This window comes from Acomys minous (assembly GCF_964271855.1).
Source record: "Acomys minous genome assembly, chromosome: 18".
Classification (NCBI taxonomy): domain Eukaryota; kingdom Metazoa; phylum Chordata; class Mammalia; order Rodentia; family Muridae; genus Acomys; species Acomys minous.
The window spans coordinates 8222832-8243089 of record NC_140501.1 but is presented as its reverse complement, the minus strand read 5'-3'; the positions used below and the strand labels follow the sequence as shown (position 1 = coordinate 8243089).

Sequence of the window (20258 nt, the reverse complement as noted above, 5' to 3'; positions counted from 1 at the left end):
CCTCTAAAAGGTAATCCAAGTGGCGTCACGTTCTGAAATATCGTGAGCTACAGTTTCAATGTGTGAGTCAGGAAAACACAAGTCAAGCTGTAACAAACAAACATTCCACTGTGTGTGTGTGTGAGTGAGTGTGTGTGTGTGTGTGTGTGTGTGTGTGTGTGCATGCTTTACTTTATAGAGGAAATAATGGGTGGTAAAGAAAAATTAATATACTTTTTTTAAATTTAGAGCTGTAAGACCTGATAAATTTTTATCTTTTGAAGGTAACGTGAAGTTAGACTAAGCTTAAAGCTTAAATTATTTGTTTAAGTGTACACATTAAAGTAGTAAGTGGTAGAAATTGTCTCAAAAAATGTGTGAAATAGACCCTTGTACCTTTTCCCTAAGACAACTGAAGATTCACATTTTTTTTTCTGTTTTTCTCAAATTATATTTAGAAAATTCCCTTTCATTTCATGTATGAGTGTTCACAATTTTATAGGTTAGCTGAAGAAAGGTTGACTAAGGGAATCTCACAGTAACATTGGTTATTAGAACATTTGGGAGGTCACAAGGCCTGTTACCATCTGGCATCCTCAAGGGCGTCATTCTAAGTGGGTCAGGCTGAGCTCCTCTCAGAGTAACCCTGTGATGCTCTGATGTTATAGGGGGCTCTTGCATTTAGTTGAGCACTGAGGATGTATTCTACGCAGCTGGCAGAGAAATAAGTCTTTACAAGTTGAGAAATCAGATTTTAAGTGAGTTTTCAATACTTTAAAACTCTTTCAGACAGATACCAGAATTTTGATTAATAAAAATTTCTAAACACGGACCTCTTGCAAATAATGTATCATGATTAAAATCTCCCTCCCTCCAGCCTTCGTTCTGTCATTCTTTCTGTTTCTTCAGGTCATTTGAGGAAGGCAATCTAATGAAGATGAAAGTACAATGATTGCTACACATGGGGAGGAGCGATATAAGCCTCACAGCCCTGTGTCTTCATAAAACAAAATGGCAAGAGAAAAACCCTAAGTTAATAATGGAAGATGACGGTACTTATGGTCTGTGTAAAAAGAACATGATGTTTTTTCTTGATGGAGATGTGTGTTACTACACCAGCAAGTTCTCCTCATGACAATGGAACCAAAATCATTAACTATTATATCACTGTACATATAAATTATTACCATTGGGTCTGGAGAAATTGCTTAACTTCAAAGACCAGTGACTTACAAAGGACCTCAGTTCAGTTTCAAAAACCCATAGGATGACTGACAACCATTGATAACTCCAAGTTCAGGGGATTCAACACCCTTGGCCGGCACCAGGCCATTCATATATATCACTCATCCACAAGGAAATAAATATATTTTTAAAATTAGTGCTGTATACAATCATTAACTATAAAATGTGAACATTGTGGGAGATATGGTCTTAGCTTCTCTTGAAAGATTATGGTTAATAGAAACAACTTACCAAACAGCTTTGTGTTTGAAAACATAGTTTCTCAGTTGTGTTTTCTTCAAGATTTTGGAAGTTAAGTTAGAGTCCTATAATATTGGGACTATGATGTGCAATGATTAGAGAAATTGTGTATATTTTTCCCAGCAGTACATTATTAATAAGCACTTGGTATTATTTCTATGACAGGCAGAGTTAGTTTCTGAAGACACTCCCCACCTCAAGTTAAAAAAGTAAAAAATAAAATGCGAACAAAGGGATGGAAAGCATATATATCTAAAACAACAAAATCTCACTCCGAGACATGCGATATTTGCACATATTGCATACTCACAAAGACCTCGTTGGAGAGGGTAATGCTTTTAGCATCTTAAATAAAAATAACTCCTGAATGATAACCCAAACCATGAACAAAAATACACATTTAATCAGCACCTGAGAGAGGTAAAATAATGAAACTGCTCAATGTCTCATTATTCTTTCTTGGAAAGCTGTTTAATTTTGATTAAAGCCTCAATTGTATCAGTTACAAGGTGATCACTTCTGTCCAAGTAGATTTCTAAAGCCATGCGTGTGTGCACAGTATCAGTAGCTGTCTTTATGATAATGGTTATGCAATAATGATTTAGAAAATTAGCAAATTAGCCTGAAAACGAAAGTGAATGAAGGAAGCCTCACTTTTGTTTTTTGTTTGTTTAATTTAAATTTATTTTATTTCTTTCACATCCCGATCATTGGCTCTCCCCCCTCTCATCCTGGTTCCACTCTCCCTCCCTCTTCCCCCTATTCTTTACTCCTCAGAAAAGGGGGGCCTCCCCAACCAACCCACAGTACCACATCAGGTGCCATCAGGACTGAGCATGCCTTTTTACCCTGTGGCTTTGTGAGGCAGCCTAGCCAGGGGAATGTGATAGAAAAGCAGACAACAGAGTCCATGTCATAAACGGCCCCCTCTTTCCTTTCTAGGTGACCTACATGAGAGCCAAGCTATCCATCAGGCTACATATGTGTAAGGGGTCTAGATTGAGTTCATGCATGATCCTTAGTTGGTGCATCAGTCTCTGTGAGCCCCCAAGGCTACATTAGTTGGCTCTGTTGGTCTTCTTCTGGAGCTCCTATCCTCTCTTGGCCCTTCTATTCTTCCCCCCCTACTCTTCCACAAGACTCCACCCAATGTTTGGCTGTGAATATCACCATCTGTATTAATCCTCTGCTGGCTGGAGCCTCTCAGAGGACAGCTATGCTTGGTTCCTGTTGTCAAGCATAGCAGACTATTTTTAATATTGTCAGGGGTTGTCTCTCTCCCATGTGGTGGGTCTCAGATTGTATCAGGCATTGGTTGGACACTCCCCCTGTCCCTGCTCTATCTTTATCCCTTCCCATCTTATAGGCAGAGTATATTGTGGGTTGAAGTCTTTGTGGGTTGGTTTACTCTACCTCCCACTAGGACGTCTGTCCAGTTAGAGGGTGGCCTCTTCAGTCTCCATGACACCTGCTACTAGGAGTCTCAGAGTCACCCCCATACCTTCCCAGGAGCCTATCCTGTTGTAGATCTACAGTTCAGCTGAGAGATACTCCTACCCATGGTTGTTCTTCTCTGTATAAGCTCTCTCTTCTCCCACCCCACAGCCCCACATCTAATCTCCACCCTTATTTCTCTGCCCACTCGGCTCTCCGACCCTATTCCCTCTGTTTAACTGCTTCCTTTGTCCATCTTATTTCCCCTTCTGAGTGAGATGTAAATATTCTCCCTTGGGTCCTCCTTGAATTTACCTTTTTTGGGTCAATGAATTGTAGTATGGTTATCCTGTACTATATGGATAATATCCAATTATAAGTAAATACATACCATATGTGTCTTTCTGGGGCTGAGTTACTTTACTCAAGTTGATCTTTTCTGGTTCAACCATTTGTTGCACATTTCATGATTTAAAAAAAAAATAGCTGAGTAGTATTACATTTTGTAAATGTGTCATATTTTTTTTATCCATTCTTCAATTGGGGACTATCTGGGTTGTTTCTAGTTTCTGGTTACTACAAATAAAGCTGCTATGAATATAGTTGAGCAAATGTCCTTGCTGTATGGTGGGACAACCTTTGGGTATATTTCCCAGAGTTGTATAACTGTGTCTTGAGGTGGAGCTATTCCCAATTTTCAGATTTATTTCCAAAGTGATTGTACAAGTTTGTGCTTCCACCAGCAATGGAGGAGTGTTCCCCCTTTCTGCACATCCTCACCAGCATGTGCTGTCACATGAGTTTCTGATCTTGGCTATCCTGATGGGTGTAAGATGGAATCTTAGCATCATTTTGACTTTTATTTCTCTGATGACTAAGGATGTTCAGCACTTCTTTAAGTGCTTCTCAGCCAGTTGAGATTTCTCTATAGAAAATTCTCTGTCTAACTCTGTATCCTATTTTTATACTGGATTATTTGGTTTGTTGCTGTTTATTTTCTTGATTTCTTTATATATATTTGATATTATCCCTGTCAAATGTATGGTTGGTGAAGATTTTTTCTCAATCTGAAGGCTGCCATTTTGTTCTGTTGACAGTGACCTTAGCCTTACAGAAGCTTTTCAGTTTGATATATTAATTGTTGATCTTAGAGGATGGGCAGTTGGTGTTCTGTTCAGGAAGCTGTCTCCTGTGTCAATGAATTCAAGGATCTTCCCCACTTTCTCTTCTGATAGATTTAGTGTCTCTGTGTTTATGTTGAGGTCTTTAATCCACTTGGAATTGTGTTTAGTGCAGGGTAATAAATATGAATCTATTTGTGTTCTTCTACATGCAGATATCCAGTTAGACTAGCACCATTTCTTAAAGATGCTTTCTTTTTTCTATGGTATGGTTTTGGCTTATTTGTCAAAAATCAAGTGTCAGTAAGTGTGTGGGTTTATTTCTGGATCTTCAAATTGATTCCATTGATCAACCTGTCTGTTTTAATGCCAATAACATGTGGGCCTTTTTTTTGTTTATTACTATTGCTTTGTATTCTAACTTGTAATCAGGCATGGAGATACTTTTAGAAGATCTTTTATTGTTCAGGAATGTTTTTGCTATCCCAGGTTCTATATTTTTCCATATGAATTTGAGAATTGCTCTTTCAAGTTTTGGGAAAACTGTGTTATAATTTTTATGGGAATTTCACTGAATCTATAGATTGTTTTTGGTAAGATGACCAGTTTTACTAGGTTAAACCTACTAATCCATGAGCATGGGAGACAATTCAATCTTCTGATACCTTCTTCAATTTCTTTCTTCAAACAGCTTTAAGAGTTTGTCATACAGGTCTTTCACTTGCTTGATTCAAGTTACACCAAGATACATTATATTACTTGTGACTGTTGTGAAGGGTTTTGATTCCCTGATTGATTACTCAGCCCATTCACCATTTATATTAAGGAGAGTTACTGATTTTGGGAGTTAATTTTGTACACAGCCAATTTGCTGAAGGTGTTTAGCAGCTGTAGGTATTTTTTGGTAGAATTTTTGGGGTCATGTATGTATACTATCATATTATCTCCACATAATGATACTTTGACTTCTTCCTTTCCGATTTATATCCCTGTAATCTTTTAGTTGTCTTATTACACTAGCTAGAACTTCAGGTACTATGTTGAACAGATATGGAGAGAGTGCACAGCCTTGTCTTCTCCCTGATTTTAGTGGATTTGTTTTAAGATTCTCTCCATTTACTTTGATGTTGGCTATAGGCTTGTAGAATATTGCCTTTATTATGTTTAGGTATGGGCCTTGTACCCCTCATCCCTCAGGGGTGTTAGATTTTGTCAAAGGCTTTTTCAGCATTTAATGAGATGATCATGTGGTTTTATTCTTTTAGTTTGCTTATATGGTGGATTACATTGATGAATTTCCTTATGGTGAATCAAGCTTGTATCTCCGGGATGAAGCCTACTTGGTCATATTGGATGTTGTTTTGATGTGTTCTTGGATTTGGGTTGAAAGTATTTTATTGGGTATTTTTGCATCAATGTTAATATGAGATATTGGTCTGAAATTTTTTCTTGGTGAATCTTTGTGTGGTATCCAGATACCTATAGCTTCATAGAATGAGTTTGGCAATGTTCCTTCAGTTTCTATTTTGCGGAATGGTTTATGGAATATTAGTATTAGCTCTTCTTTGAAAGTCTGGTTGAATTCTGTGTTGAAAACATCTGGCCCTGGGCTTTCTTTGGTTGGGGGCCTTTTAATGCCTGCTTCTATTTCCTTATTGGTTACAGGACTATTTAGATTAAACTGATCTTGATTTAATTTTGATAAATGTAATCTCCCAAGAAAATCATCCATTTCATGTAGATCTTCCAGTTTCATGGACTATACGCTGTTGATGTAATACCTAATGATTCTTTGGGCTTCCTGTGTTTGTTGTTATGTCCTGCTTTGCATTTTTGATTTTGTTCATTTAGATATTGTGTCTCTGCTAAGAGTTTGTCTATCCTGTTGATTTTTTCAAAGAACCAGCTCTCAGGTTGTTGCTTCCTTGTATTTTTGTCTTTGTTTCTATTTTACTCATTTCAGCCTGGAGGTTGATGCTTTTCTATCATTTACTGTTCTTGGATGAATCTACTTCTTCAATTTTTTTTTTCTTTTTCATTCCCTCAGGGCTTTCACATATACCATTAAGTTGCTTGTATAAGATGTCTCCAAATTCTTTCTTTCTTTCTTTCTTTCTTTCTTTCTTTCCTTCTGTTTTGTTTTTTGAGACAGAGTTTCTCTGTGTAATAGCCCTGGCTTTCCTAGAACTCTCTTTGTAGATCAGGCTGTCCTTGAACTCACAGAGATCTGCCTACCTCTGCCTCCTGAGCACTGGAATTATGGGAGGTCTCCAATATTATTTTTAACAAAGGCTACAAACTTTCATCTTATTATGGTTTTCATTGTGTCCCATAAGTTTGGTTATGTTGTGTCTACATTTTCATCGAGTTTTAGGACATCTTTAATTTTTCTCTATTTCTTTTCTGACCCAGTTGTCATTGAGTAGAAAGTTGTTCAGTTTCCATGCATATGTAAGGTTTCTTTTATTTCTGTTGTTATTGAGGTCCAGCTTTAATCCATGGTGACCTGATAAGATACAAGGGGTTATTTCAATATTCTTATATCTGTTGAGGCACATTTTGTGACTGAGAATATGGTCAATTTTGGAGAAGGTTCCATGTGGTGATGAGAAGAAGGCATCCTTTTTTTTTTTTTTTTTTTTTTTTTTGCATTTGGTGAAATATTCTGTAGATATCTGTTAAGTCCATTTGATTCATAAAATAACCATCAGTTAGTTTCCTTATTTCTCTGGTTAGTTTCTGTCTCATCCACCCTATCGTTGATGAGAGTGGGGTGTCAAAGTGTTGCACTATTAATGTGTGGGGTTCGGTTTGTGATTTAGTCTTTAGTAATGTTGTTACTAGATGTTGAGAATTGCTACATCATCTGGGTGGATATTTCCTTTAATGAGTATGAAGTGGCCTTCCTCATCTCTTCTGATCACTTCTACTTGAAAGTCCATTTTAATAGACTTTTAATAGACATTTTAATAAATTTTTAATAGACTTATCTTGGAAAATCATCATCCAGCTCTTTTTTCTGAGGCAAAGCATATCTTCATTATTAAGGTGTGTTCTTGTATGGAGCAGAATGATAGATCCTGGTTTTTTATCCATTAGGTTAACCTGTGTCTTTTTTTTTTCTCCTTTATTAATTTATTCTTGTTACATCTCAATGGTTATCCCATCCCTTGTATCCTCCCATTCTTCCCTCCCTCCCATTTTCCCCTTATTCCCCTCCCCTATGACTGTTCCTGAGGGGGATTACCTCCCCCTGTATATGTTCATAGGGTATCAAGTCTTTTTATTGGGGAATCATATCTATTGATGTTGAGATATATTAATGACCAAAGATTGTTGATTCCTGTAGTTTTGGTATTGGTGGTTGTGGTGTGCATGTGTATGCTTCCATTCTTTTGTTTTTACTAGTGTGAAATTATTTATTTCTTGTCTTTTCTTGGGTATAGTTACACCCGTTGTGTTGGTGTTGTACTTGTAGTATCCTCTGTATGTCGGGGTTAGTGGCAATATATTGTTTAAATTTTATTTTGTCATGGAATATTTTGTTTTCTTCATATGGTGATTCAATGCTTTTTATGGGTATAGTAGTCTGGGCTGGCATCTGTGTTCTTTTAAGGTCTGCAAGGTATCTACCGTGGCCCAACTGGAGTTTAAAGTCTCTGTTAAGAAGTCTGGTATAATTCTAATAGGTCTGCCTTTATGTGTTACTTGGCACTTTTCCCTTGTGGCTTTTAATACTCTTTCTTTGCTCTGTACATTTAGTATTTTAATTATTATGTGGAAGGAGGATTTTTTTTTTTTTTTTGTCTAATCAGGGTGGTGTTCTGTAGGCTTCTTGCATGTGTATAGGCATCTCTTTTTTAGGTTAGGGAAACTTCAGTCTATGGTTTTGTTAAAGATATTTTCTGAGACTTAGGCCTGGGAATCTTTTCCTTCTTCTATTATTCTTAGGTTTGATCTTTATGTATCATTCCAAATTTTCTGGATATTTTGTGTTAGAACCTTTTTAGATTTAGCACTTATTTTTTAACTGTTGTATTGATTTATCCTATCAGATATTCCATACCTGAGATTCTCTCTTCCATATCTTGTAGTCTATTGTTGGTGCTTATGTCTGTAGTTCTTGCTGATTTTCTCTAGTGGCTGCTATATCTGGAGATGCAGGTAGAGATGGTGCCTGGGACCTGGACTGTGGAGTTCATGTAAAAGACTCCACTGCTGCTGATAGTCCTCGGTGTCTCGAAGCCTCACTTTTGAACAAATAATGGGGAATTTCTATCTTTACACTATTGTCCTGAGCAGTGAGATGCTCGTCTCTTAGGCAACTTGCCTTAGCTGTCTCTTGCTTCACCAGGCCTTCACAGACACTTCGCTCAGTGTCTCCAGGCTTCCCTTCCCTCCTGCTGCCCGTCTATTGCAGGTGTGACACATCACGGCGCGTTCACCAAGTCCTCCTTTGTCCCTTTCCCTGACCTTGTATATCTTCCTGACTGCCTCAGAAGGGGCTCTCCCATCTGGTCCTCAGGCGTCTTGGGGAGATTTTCAAGAAATGCTTTTCTGAAGCTTCTAGTAGTTTTGCAAGGACCATTTTAAAATTGATAAAAATTTTGCATGAACATTCCTCTTTTGGTGACACCTTTTTTTTAAAAAATTAAGTTTTGTGTAAATTTATTGTCTTTTCCATTTCTTCTTCATTCCTACAGAAATATGTAGACTTTGGATTAGGTCACAAATTCATGATACACCTATCTAGTACATTTTGGCACAGTGGCTTAGAAGACGAAAGAGGCACATTTTGAGCTAGAGATGAGGATCATATGTGGTAGAGAAAAACAGAGCTTTTGGAATAAGATTAAATGACTTATGTGCAGTATTACAGCTTAGAGAGTAAATTTAGTAAACCTTTTTTTTTTTTTAACTTCGGTGTTCTTTTTACAAAAATCACAAGACTTTTATAAATTGCCAGCCTGGGTTGCATAAGCCAAATGCCAACAGAGCAGTGACCTTTCAAATTACTGGCGCAACAGACACAGCGATCAGAGAGCGCAAACTTAAAGCAAACACTGACAAGAAACTCTACAGAAATGACTTCTGTGTCTGGTCAACCTAACATAACATGACATTCTGTTAAATGTGTTTGGCTTTTTAGAGGGAACAGTCTATAAAGGTTTAACTGCTGTTGAAAATACAGAGCTGAAGAACTGCAGTCTTTGGATTTATGGGTAAAATGTTTTCTAAATTTGAAAGAGCATCAGTAGGGTACTTTGTTAAAAGATTTGTAAAAAATGATTCTAATAATGCTAATGAGGACATAGAAAGTGAACTGGAATTAGATCTCATGAGATGGAAGTAAGGTTGGAGACTTAGGGGAGGGGAATTATCTTGAAAACAAAATAAACTGAGCAGAGTCAATAAAGAGACATTGATGGCTCATTTCAAAGAGTTTAAATGGTTAAAAAAATCAATCATGAACAACTTGGTTCAGAGTTCCAATTTTATTTTATTTTTTTTATTTTTTTTTCAGAGTTCCAATTTTAAAATGTTATGAACTTTCATTCTTTTTCTACATGAAAGTGGAAATGCTAATATCTTTAAAACAAAATTTAGATTTCTTTTTGTTATCATACTAACTGATTTCCATATATGTTTATTTTCTTTATATTTTTCACATTTCTATGCACATATACATAAAACTCTTTCAATAAGTAAAAAAATATATTGTTTAAAATTTTTTATTAATCTTGAAAATATTTCCTAAATTCTAGTTTCCTTGTTACAGTTTTTCTATTAATATTTTGATGATTGCTCATTCATATCACTAGTATAAAAGTAGATATTTTTCTGTGTTTATACTTGAATGGATGGATGAGATGACATATGGAAACAGATACTACCATAACACATATTTACTCCTTATACATCCATGTGAATGTCTATGAAAGAAAAGATGACTAGTTAGAAATTTGCCATTTGTAAAATGTTTTACACCATATTGTTTTGCTCTTATGTTTGTAGTTTATTTTCACTGTGATGTATATTTTTCCTTCATGGAACATGTACTATACATATGAGTCCGCCTCCCTAGATTTCATTGCAAGTGTGTGACAGGCTCTTGCAAAGGTGGGATACTGCCAGACAGTAACATGAAAATCGAGACTATTGAGAGATTAATTCAGCAGCTGAAAGAAGTGTATTTGCCTTAGAGTCATCAGCTATTCTATCCACCAAACATCCTGAAACAAGCCTCCGTAATGAGCTTCCTAAACCATTAAATACAGGCAGGAAGCATCAGTCATCCAAACTGACGGTTTTCAGCTCATCAGTGGCCTGCACTAGCTGATGCCATTGGGAAAGAAGAACTTTTTTCCCCTACTTTGGGCTTGCTCTGTTGTCTTCCCAATTTTATGGATGCATGGTCATGTGTGGTGCCCTGTGAAAGAGTATGGTGCTTCAGAGTGGATAAAGTGCTTTCCCAAGCATTTTTATTCATCAGAGTAAAATGAGTTTTAATAGGCTTAAAGTGATTTGCCTAAGGCACACAATTAACGTGTGCCTCCCACTCAAAACCAGTGTTCTTTCTTCTGTTCTAATTGTTCTATAAATATGTATGTATTGGTTGAATGTCCACCATCCCTAATGGGGAATAAGTTAAAATCTTATAACCTAATCATCTTAGCTTTGGGCAGACTGAGATGACAAAGCAAAATCAGCCTGAGATTATATGTTGGTTTACCCTGTATGGGTTCCAATCTTGCAAAGAGGACTGGTGCAGCAGGGTGAGGCAGCACTCTTACAGTGATAGTAAGAATAAAGTGAAAGAGCCACCACTGAGCAATTATACCATGCTAAGTGGTTACACTATAACCAAAACAATGCTCACATAAGCAAATAGAAATTCTTATTCTATTTTACAGAGGCCAACAGCATGGGGCCAGAACAATAATTCTAAATTTATTTGTGATTTTAAGCTTAAAAATGTGTCTTCTGAGTGCCTAGCAGGCTACCAAGAAGAGACTTGATGAGCATATACAGGGCGAGGAAGTCCCCCTCAGTCACAGTCATAGGGGAGGGTAGTAAGGGGAAAATGGGAGGGAGGGAGGAATGGGAGGATACAAGTGAAGGGATAACCATTGAGATGTAATATGAATAAAGTAATAAAATAAAATTTAAAAAGAATCTAATGTATCTTCCCAGTTGAAATATTAAAGCTAAGGTTGATTAAATGAAAAAAAAAGTGTCTTTCTTAGTGAAGGTACTGTATGATTCTGTGAGGTAGAAATAGAGAGAATTGTTTTGGCAAACATGTGTCCTCATTCTGATTTTCCTGTGTCACATAGAAACAAGCACTGTCTTCGTTCAATATGTTCACTCTCCTATGTTTCTTTGAATATACATGTGGTTTATTAACATCATGAGGGCAGTCTGTCCTTGAGAGAAAGGGGGCTGATTTCTAAAGTCTGGGTGAAGAGTAGGATGTGAAATGGTGCTTGCCTGTGAGGGTGATCCAGTGGAGCCAAGGAGAGTAAAGCATACGCCATCCCTCAGGTTTGGAGAAAGACGAACCGAAGGAGAAGGTCCTACTGAAAGCTCCAGGAAAACAGGCTTGCTCTGATGACACCAAAGGCAAAACAAAAGTTTTCTTTCTACCTGAAAAAAGCAAACCAACAAAACACACTGAATTTTTGAAACTATAAGGAAAAATATGTATAGATTTACTTTACAATGTAATGGGAGCACTTTTTCTTTTTTTTTTTTTTTTTTTTTTTTGCTTGTTGTAAGAAATTTGGAGAACACAATAATTTAGAAAAATCATAACATGAACTTTGGGTCACTTTTCTAATTTTCTGATTGTTTAATTTATTTTAATTTTATCTTATAGGATATTTATAACTTTCTTTGAATTAGAGAACATATGGGCCTTTTCTAGGAACAGCACCTTTTTCTTTAGTGTACACAATTTATCTTTCAAAATTATCATTACATAGCATATTTGTCACATAAGGGAACTAATTTTGCCACTTGGAAGAATGAATTCAGTTATTCTAGAAGTTCATGACCACTAATGATTTAAAAAGAAAAATTAAAACATTTTTCTAAAGCTAATTTGATACAGAAGCCATTAATGACAGGATATATATATAATTAAGTATTCCTAAAGAAATAATAATATCACTTCTCAATAATATTATTAAATGCCTGTAATCACTACGTATGACAAGTACTTATATGTCAGCATGGTGAGTATATAGAAAGTTAAATCCTGGCTTCACCACTGAGAAGTGTACTATTCATGAAGACTCTGTGACATATGTTCAAAAGTGTGAATTCTATACCAATTAATGTCATAGTGTCTTGATTTTTAAACATAATCACAGAAATATATGTATGGTTAATAGGAGATATTTGAACTTGTAAACTAGATGCACTGTGACGAGTTTCAGAAAAGGGAAGCGCATGCTTTATGTAGAAAGAAAACAAAAATAGGGAGTGAAATAAAAACAAAAGAAGTATATTTTCCTGAAAATATATGCACTGCTTTGAGGCAGAGTTGGGGTCTGAGACACTGTATGTAGAGTAATTTTCAATAGAACCAATGCAGTATGTTCTCGGGGACCTTGACTGGCAGGCCCCGTTTACCTTTTACTTTGCCCTCATTTCTAGATGTATATTGGATTGCACCAAGTGATTTTAGACAGGCAATTTGCTTATGTAAATTTGAAAAATGTGAGATGAATCCCACAGAGACAAGATGCGTCTTGTGAAATTTCTCACGGACCTTAATTCGAACAAGTCAAGTACGGAAGCTGGCAAAAACTTCATCCTTCATCCTTCTCCCTGTGACTCACCAATGTGAACTGATGCTCTCTCCTCCTAGGCACATGCTAAGAGCCAGTGTTTTGTTGTTGTTTTTGTTCACGGTGGTGGTGGTGTGTTTCAGGGATATGTATTTGTGTTTTAAATAAAGCACATGAATGTGCTATAAGGGTAAGAAGTGACGTGATAAAAGTATTGGCTTTAGGAAACTAATGCTGTGGAAGTGGGTGAGAGACAGTGTCCCTTATGGTGGAGGGTAGGATAAGACAAAGTGTAATGAGATGTGAACAGAGATAAATAGTGTCATTGTAAGACAGGAAGGAGTAAGGTAATCTTCACAGGAAGGAGCTAGGGCTGTAGATAACAAGCGTGTGCTCTATTGACACCTTAGAGTTCAGCCTGTTGGGAGTTCCCTGCTAGAAGCTAAGGATACGTGCTTTGAAGCAAACATGTCTCTATGTTGTGGGTTGTTTTCATCTCTGTGATAGTGTAGGTGATATAAACAATGTAAAGAAAGAAATGAGTTGTTTTGCACAGAAGTTTAGAGCTTTCCATTATAAGAGGAATATATGGAGGAGAACATGATAGCCTGGGGTACAGGGAGCAGGGTGGAAATGTCACAGGAAGAAGCAAGGACAAAGCACAGCTACAGAAGGCACCTTCCAGTGACCTATGTCCGCTATCCAGGCCAGTCATCTTACAGTCGATTGATATTCTGAACCTATCAGTGGATTGAACAACTCATTAGGTAAGAAACTCGTGGTATTGGAAAGCCACCATAGGCACCCACTTGGCTATGTGCTCTACTAGTACCTGGGGATCTTCACCGTATTGCCAAAGTGACAATCACATTCTGTCATGGGTATAGACGTGGTATGTGCTGACGTGTAAGAGTAGAAATGATGAAATAAATTATTTTTTGGAGAAATGAAATACATGAGCTTGATCCTCTACACTAAGGAAAGGGAGATGGTAATCCTCTCAGGAAAGGGGACTGTAGATCAGGGAGTGTCGATGGAGTGAGATCCTGCATGGTTTTAGGTCACCATCGTAGAAACAGCCGTATTATCACCTACATGAAGATGTGGGAAATAGGAAGTTTACAATGAAAACAGAAAATGAAAAGATATAGAATGTTGAAATATGATAGCTTATTTATAATGACATTTTTCTAGCAGAGTGACCTTACCTAGAGAATGGGTTAGAGAATTAATATATATCATATATATTATATGACTAATATACTACATTATATATCACCTTATCATATAATGTTATATATTAGTATATCATATGGTTATATATGTTATTATTTATTAATATACAATAATATGATGTAATGTAATGTTTTATTATATTATATTATAAAAGTATATAATTATTATAATTTTACCTGTCATTTTATATTGCATATCACATATTATAAGTAATAATTATTTATTATATTCTCTATATAATAATCTAAGATTATATTAGATATAATATTTTACATGGTCACATAATACATAATATATAATAAGCATATATAATATTATATAAAATCAGTATATTTTATATGTATATTTTATATATAATATATTATAGATTTTATTATTATATATTATATGTGTTGTATAATTGTGTTATATAGTATATATTAGGTATACTACATATCAATGTATACTATCATAAAACATTATATATAATAATTCCAAAAAGTAAGTTTGGTCAATATGAGGATATGTGAATATATTAAATTTGGTACTTAGCAAATGCCAATACATTTAGTAGTTCAAGGTAGCATCTATTCATTAGGTGATCAGCATCAGCACAGAGCTCAGGTTTTCACATTGCTGAAATCAAGCAGTTGGCACAGCTGTCTTGCTTTAGAGGTTCTTAGGTTCTTAGGGATGCTCTAGTCCAGGAAACAGGAAGGATCACAAGACTGATAACCTCATCCCCTACTAGTAGATTCCTCCATTCTTGTTCCTAGGGGCCTCACATCGTCAGTTCTTTGCCATGGTACCCTGCAAGGCCTTAATAAAAATCAAATCTTATACTTTCATACACTGCGATTTTCTCTACCCAACCAAACACTGTGGTTCCAGCTTCTGTCTCTGGTAACAGCCAGAAAGATGTTTGCCTTTTAAAATACTGCTTTGAATAAACCAGAATAAGCTGATAAATCAGTTAGCACATTTGCATAAGTTCTGAAAATGTAAAGCATCAGTTCTGAAAATGATATCAGCTTCCCAGTGCCAGGGACTAAAGTGGAAAGTCCTGGGATCCATTTCTAATTCTGCCCGGCACAGAAAAATTTTAAAAGAAACTATAGCTTTATAATAATGCTTCTTAAAAATTTGAGTTCATCTGTCTTAGATATTTCCTCAACTGATGCTAAAGTGAAAAACAAATAGAGAAAACTTCAGAAGTGATTTTAGAATTGTCACTCACTATTGTCAAAGATAGACAAGGAATGGAGTTATGTAAAGATAGTTCAGAGTACTTGTGACAACGGCCCCTCTCTGGCCAACAAGAGGATAAGTGTCTTGTGACCTTAATTTCTTTCTTTTTTTTTAAAATATGGAATACAAAATATTTTTAATTGCTAAAATAAAAGAAGACATTATAATGACATCAGTAAGATTTAATGTACAAAGTAATGGGTTTCAATATGATATTTTCTTTTTTACTATTTATTAATTTATTCAGATTACAACTTAATTGTTATCCCATCACTTGTATCCTCCCATTTCTCCCTCCCTCCCACTTTCACCCTATTCTCCTCCCCTAGGTTTAAGGCCAAGGGGGACCTCCTCACCTTCTATATTGTTATAGGCTATCAAGTCTCATCTTGGTAGCTTGCAGTTTCTTAAAAACATGAAATTGTCCTTAAAATGTGTTTTCACCTCTTCCAAGGTGTAGCAAACAGGAGTGGGTTTAAGTCAGATTGTTCATTATTACTTGCTGCTGTTATTCACCTAAATGTTGATATGCTCCTACTGGAAAACTTTTTTTGCCACATGAAGTTTGTTTTTTTGATTGTATACAGCTTGAACTTTTGAGAACTTTATCCATGTGGTTGCTCTTAACCCTCAGAGTATAAACAGCTATTACGTAAAGTTGGCTACTGCATGAGATTTTATTCTGCTCCATGCATTGGCTCCATTCTCCCAGATTCCTTCTCATTGAGAGCAGTAAAAACTATAAATCAAAGAATAATTGTCTGACTATTAATGTGTTTATTCAGTTTCAACTCAAAAGTTTCTCAAAATTGTAGAGTTTTGCAATGTCTACTCCTCTGTTTGAGGTTCTGAGATCAAATTCTTTGTGTCGGATTGTAGTGATTTATGTTTTGTTGTTCATAAGATTCTGTCTGTTTTCTGGCCTGAATCCCAGTAAAATACTTAAGAATTCTTAGGAAAATAAGTTGATATGGGAAAAAGTTGGTAAAGAATGTGAACATTAAAGGAGGAGGAGGGCATCACCAGAGCATGGCTTTTTCTATCATTGTCACATAAGACTTTTTCTTAATTGAGTTAATTATCAGGTAATTATTTGAACTAATGTTGGATGTTTAAACAACATTGCCATAGAAGGTAATAAGGTAGACAGATAATAGTAATCACATGCATTAATTTCCAATTGTTGTCACCTTTATTTTCAAATTAATGTGCTTTTCTGTTTCACTCTTAATATAAGAATGACAAATGAGGGAGCTGAATTAGTTATTCAATGAATTCACACATATCCATGTTTCCTAGTGAAAGCATGTTAGAGTCCGGATTTCTATCTCAGTATGCTGGACTGCATAGCTCAAGCCATTTGTGGTTATACTAGCTACGTGATAAGTAGAATATTTGAATAACAAATGATAAAGGCTGTAAAATAAATCCATTTATCTTTCTCCTTCACATTTGAGGTTTTTAATAGGCTGGTGGCATATCTGTTTCCCCGTCATAATGACCCTGCTCCTCCATCTCCAGCAACTGGCATAGATATCAACCTGTTAACTACATTACTTATGCTTTGGTGTAAGACAGCATTTGGTTGCTTCAAATTAACAATTTTTCTTTTATATTTAATTCTAGTGACACGTTCTTTGAAAAGTGCTGACAAACAAAAACAATTAAATTATTGTTATTGTTTTTATAATTTTTTAGTTACAAAGGTAGAACTCGTTACCTGTTTGTTACCTGTTACTTTTTAACTGGAAACTTTATGAACTTCCAAGTCCAGATGCTTGATGGCAAGAATATTTGTTGTTAATTATTTGTCTCTGTGGTCTCATGTATGGCATGCTGTAACCCAGATAAATGTCTACTATTTGTGCATTAAAAACACTTCTTAAAGTATCACTGAAGTTCTCTTCAGTAAAAAACTTTAAATGTCCATTAACTGGACAACACAAGGCTACTTCCTTCATAATATCATGGCCTCTTCTGCTTATGTTTAGTCATATGTGCCCCAAAATGGCCTCAGAGAAGTAAATGTCACATATAGGATTATTTTTATGTCTCGTATTTAAGTGAAATATTCTTTTATTCATAACATCATTTTGTTGGAAAGAAGTCCCAACATTTTCAATACTATTCAAAATATCAGTAGCATTTCTGTTCTGTAAATGAAATGGCTATTGCATTTACTTTGCTCATAAGATCAAATGAAATTCATGATAATTAAGAACTGTGAAGTTAAAAAATGATTTGCAGAAATGTAGGTTGGACTTCAACTCTGTCCTATGCCATATACATTGGACCATATATTTAACCCAAGGAACATTAAATGATTCTAGATGTGTGTCTGTTCAAAATGGTAGACTTTTTCTGAAATTCTTTTCTGCGGTGATGTCTGTGTCTGAAGAAATTGTGGATTGTCAGTTTATAAACTGGTACAAGATTCTTAACCAAGATCTCACAATGAGGTTTGAATTGTGTAACAATTCATTTGTCTGTGGGTAGATACTGCTTTTTCAGAATTATAGGGCCATTGAGTCAAACCACTTAGAAGCATAAGGTCAGAATTCGTTCCCCAAAGCACTAAGTTAATAGATGGACTATTGCTCTTTCCAGAGGCAAGATCTTGCCTGTCATTTTCACTGTTCCAGTTATTGTTATAAATGATGAAGATTCGATTTGTAAGGTTACTAACTACACTTAACTAGTGAATTCATTAGTAAGAGTAATTCTAATATCTGAATTTCTGATGAAAAATTTTAAGAAAATGTTCATGTTGTTTTTATATTTGTATTTATATTATTTGTATTTGTTTTCTATATTCAGTTGTTACAGGGTAGATCACCCAAACCCAACAAATGGGAGCTTCTTCAGTCAGGCAGTGGTGGAGGCATTCTTGAGCAATCCAGTGGAGACTGTGATGATGAAGATGGCTGTGGGGGATCAGGAAGTGGAGAAGTCAAGCGGACTCTAAAGATCACAAACTGTGAGTGCAAGAATCTAATGCTACTTTTCAATGGTTGGTTTTGAAAGAGCAGTTTGGAAAAATGTAACCGCGAATGCAACAAAGCAGTGACCATGCACTCAGAAGCAGATGGGAGAAGCTGGCAGTGAAAAGGAGCCTGTTGTTACCTGTGCAGGGCGTGCATTCTTGAGGTTTTCATTTCTGGTTTGTGTCTGGCTTTGTGGAAATGACGCTTGGGTGTAAAGAACTGATGAGTAATGGGCAGTTTTGAAAATTACACAATTTTAAAATAAAGAACATTCTATTCGATATATATTAATAAGTCACGTGAACCAGGTGGATAAGTACAACTGAATAACCAAATGTGGAAATCTACAGTTTTACATCACCAGCTACATGTTTTTACCCTGTTATTTTTATCATCAGTTTGGATTAATCTCTGATGGATATGCAGTTTTATTAGTTATTTGAGAGTTTCATACAGCATGTTTTGATCACCGCCACCCTTTTCCCCTACCTCTTTCTCAGTACCATGAATCTTCACTTTTGAAAAATCTCACCAAATGTCGGCTTTCTTTTCCATTGTATGGATTATAAACTGTTTCTGAAATGTTTTATTAGTAGTTTACATAAAAGGCACAACATCCAGGCCTAAGGAGATACATGCCTGTCATATAAATATGAGAACTTGACCAAGTTGGAGTCACTAGGAAACACATAGAAACCCGCATGCAGTGGCTAGTGTCTGTAACCCCAGCCCAGGGAAAATGGAGGCCGGGGCTTCCTGGAGTATGCTGAGCAGAGACCCTAGCAAATAGAAAAATAATGTGAGAACAATGAAGAGTCGCACCTGGCAGCCGCCTCTCTCTCTCTCTCTCTCTCTCTCTCTCTCTCTCCCTCCCTCCCTCCATCCCTCCCTCTCCCTCTCTCCTCCCTCTCTCTCTCTTTCTCTCTCTCTCTCTCTCCCCTCTCTCAGACACAAACCTCCACACACATGTACCTAACACCACACATGTGTACATACACGCATATACAAGTATTGCACATGTGTGTACCTATACATAGAAAAGATACAACTTTTGAAAAGATGGAAAAATGAAAGAAAAGCAACTACCACACGGTGGCCCAACTTGGTCTCTATAGACAAGATGAAAACAATAAGATCTATACCTTCCAATGCCGTGCATGCATATTCGTTCATGGGGCAGGACAATGAAAGTGATCAACGGAGAACAGAATGTCCACGTTACTATAGCCCGAGCTACTGGCCTTCAGTCTCTCAGTTAGCTATGAGTCGGCCAAGGCTGAAGCTGAAGTAATCTTTCAGAACATTGCAGTCCCTGATACAGATTGCCCATGCGTCCTGGGCTGTTACATCTCAATGGTTATCCCATCCCTTGAATCCTCCCATTCTTCCCTCCCTCCCATTTTCCCCTTATTTCCCTCCCCTATGACTGTTCCTGGGGGGATTTCCTCCCCTTAATGGACAGAACAATGAAGTTTTTAAAAGACTATGGAGTTTGTACTATAAGTGGAGTAGTTTTTACTCTTATTGGCAGAATCAGGATATGTATTTTTCTAGTTAGTATGAGTATTTCTTCTTGAATTTATTTATTTTTTATTTTTTGGAATATGTACACCAAAAATTTTAAAAAATGTTTTTTCATTCGTAAAACAATTTTTCCTAAGAGTTAAAAGGTTATCTTTTATATTTAGGAATTATGATAGTGATATTCAATTTGAAAATCACTCATTTCTTACATGATGTATATATATATATATACACATACCTATATATGACTAAATTGTATATAATATATAACACATATAATGTATGTCCTCTAATTAGTTATTTTAATGTTAGAAGAATCATAAAACATCAAAATATGTACCAAAAAAGAAATAATGTGAAGTAAAGATATCATCTGAAGGGGATTAGTTTGTAGTTGTCTCCATATATGTGTTTGTCTATGTTTGTGCACATATACATAAAAGTGGAATGCAATGGCATTTTTCATATTATTT

At 35.9% G+C, this 20258-nt stretch overlaps 1 protein-coding gene across 5 annotated transcripts in view; it reads left to right on the top strand.

The window, feature by feature from the left end:
• The window catches only part of GPC5 (glypican 5), a 1329555-nt gene that overhangs the window by 652480 nt on the left and 656817 nt on the right, over nucleotides 1–20258 (top strand). For all 5 annotated transcript variants that reach the window (XM_084767670.1, XM_084767674.1, XM_084767672.1 and 2 more), the window contains exon 7: nucleotides 18095–18254. In XM_084767670.1, coding sequence (XP_084623796.1) covers nucleotides 18095–18254 — 160 coding nt within the window. The remainder of the gene's footprint in view (nucleotides 1–18094; nucleotides 18255–20258) is intronic.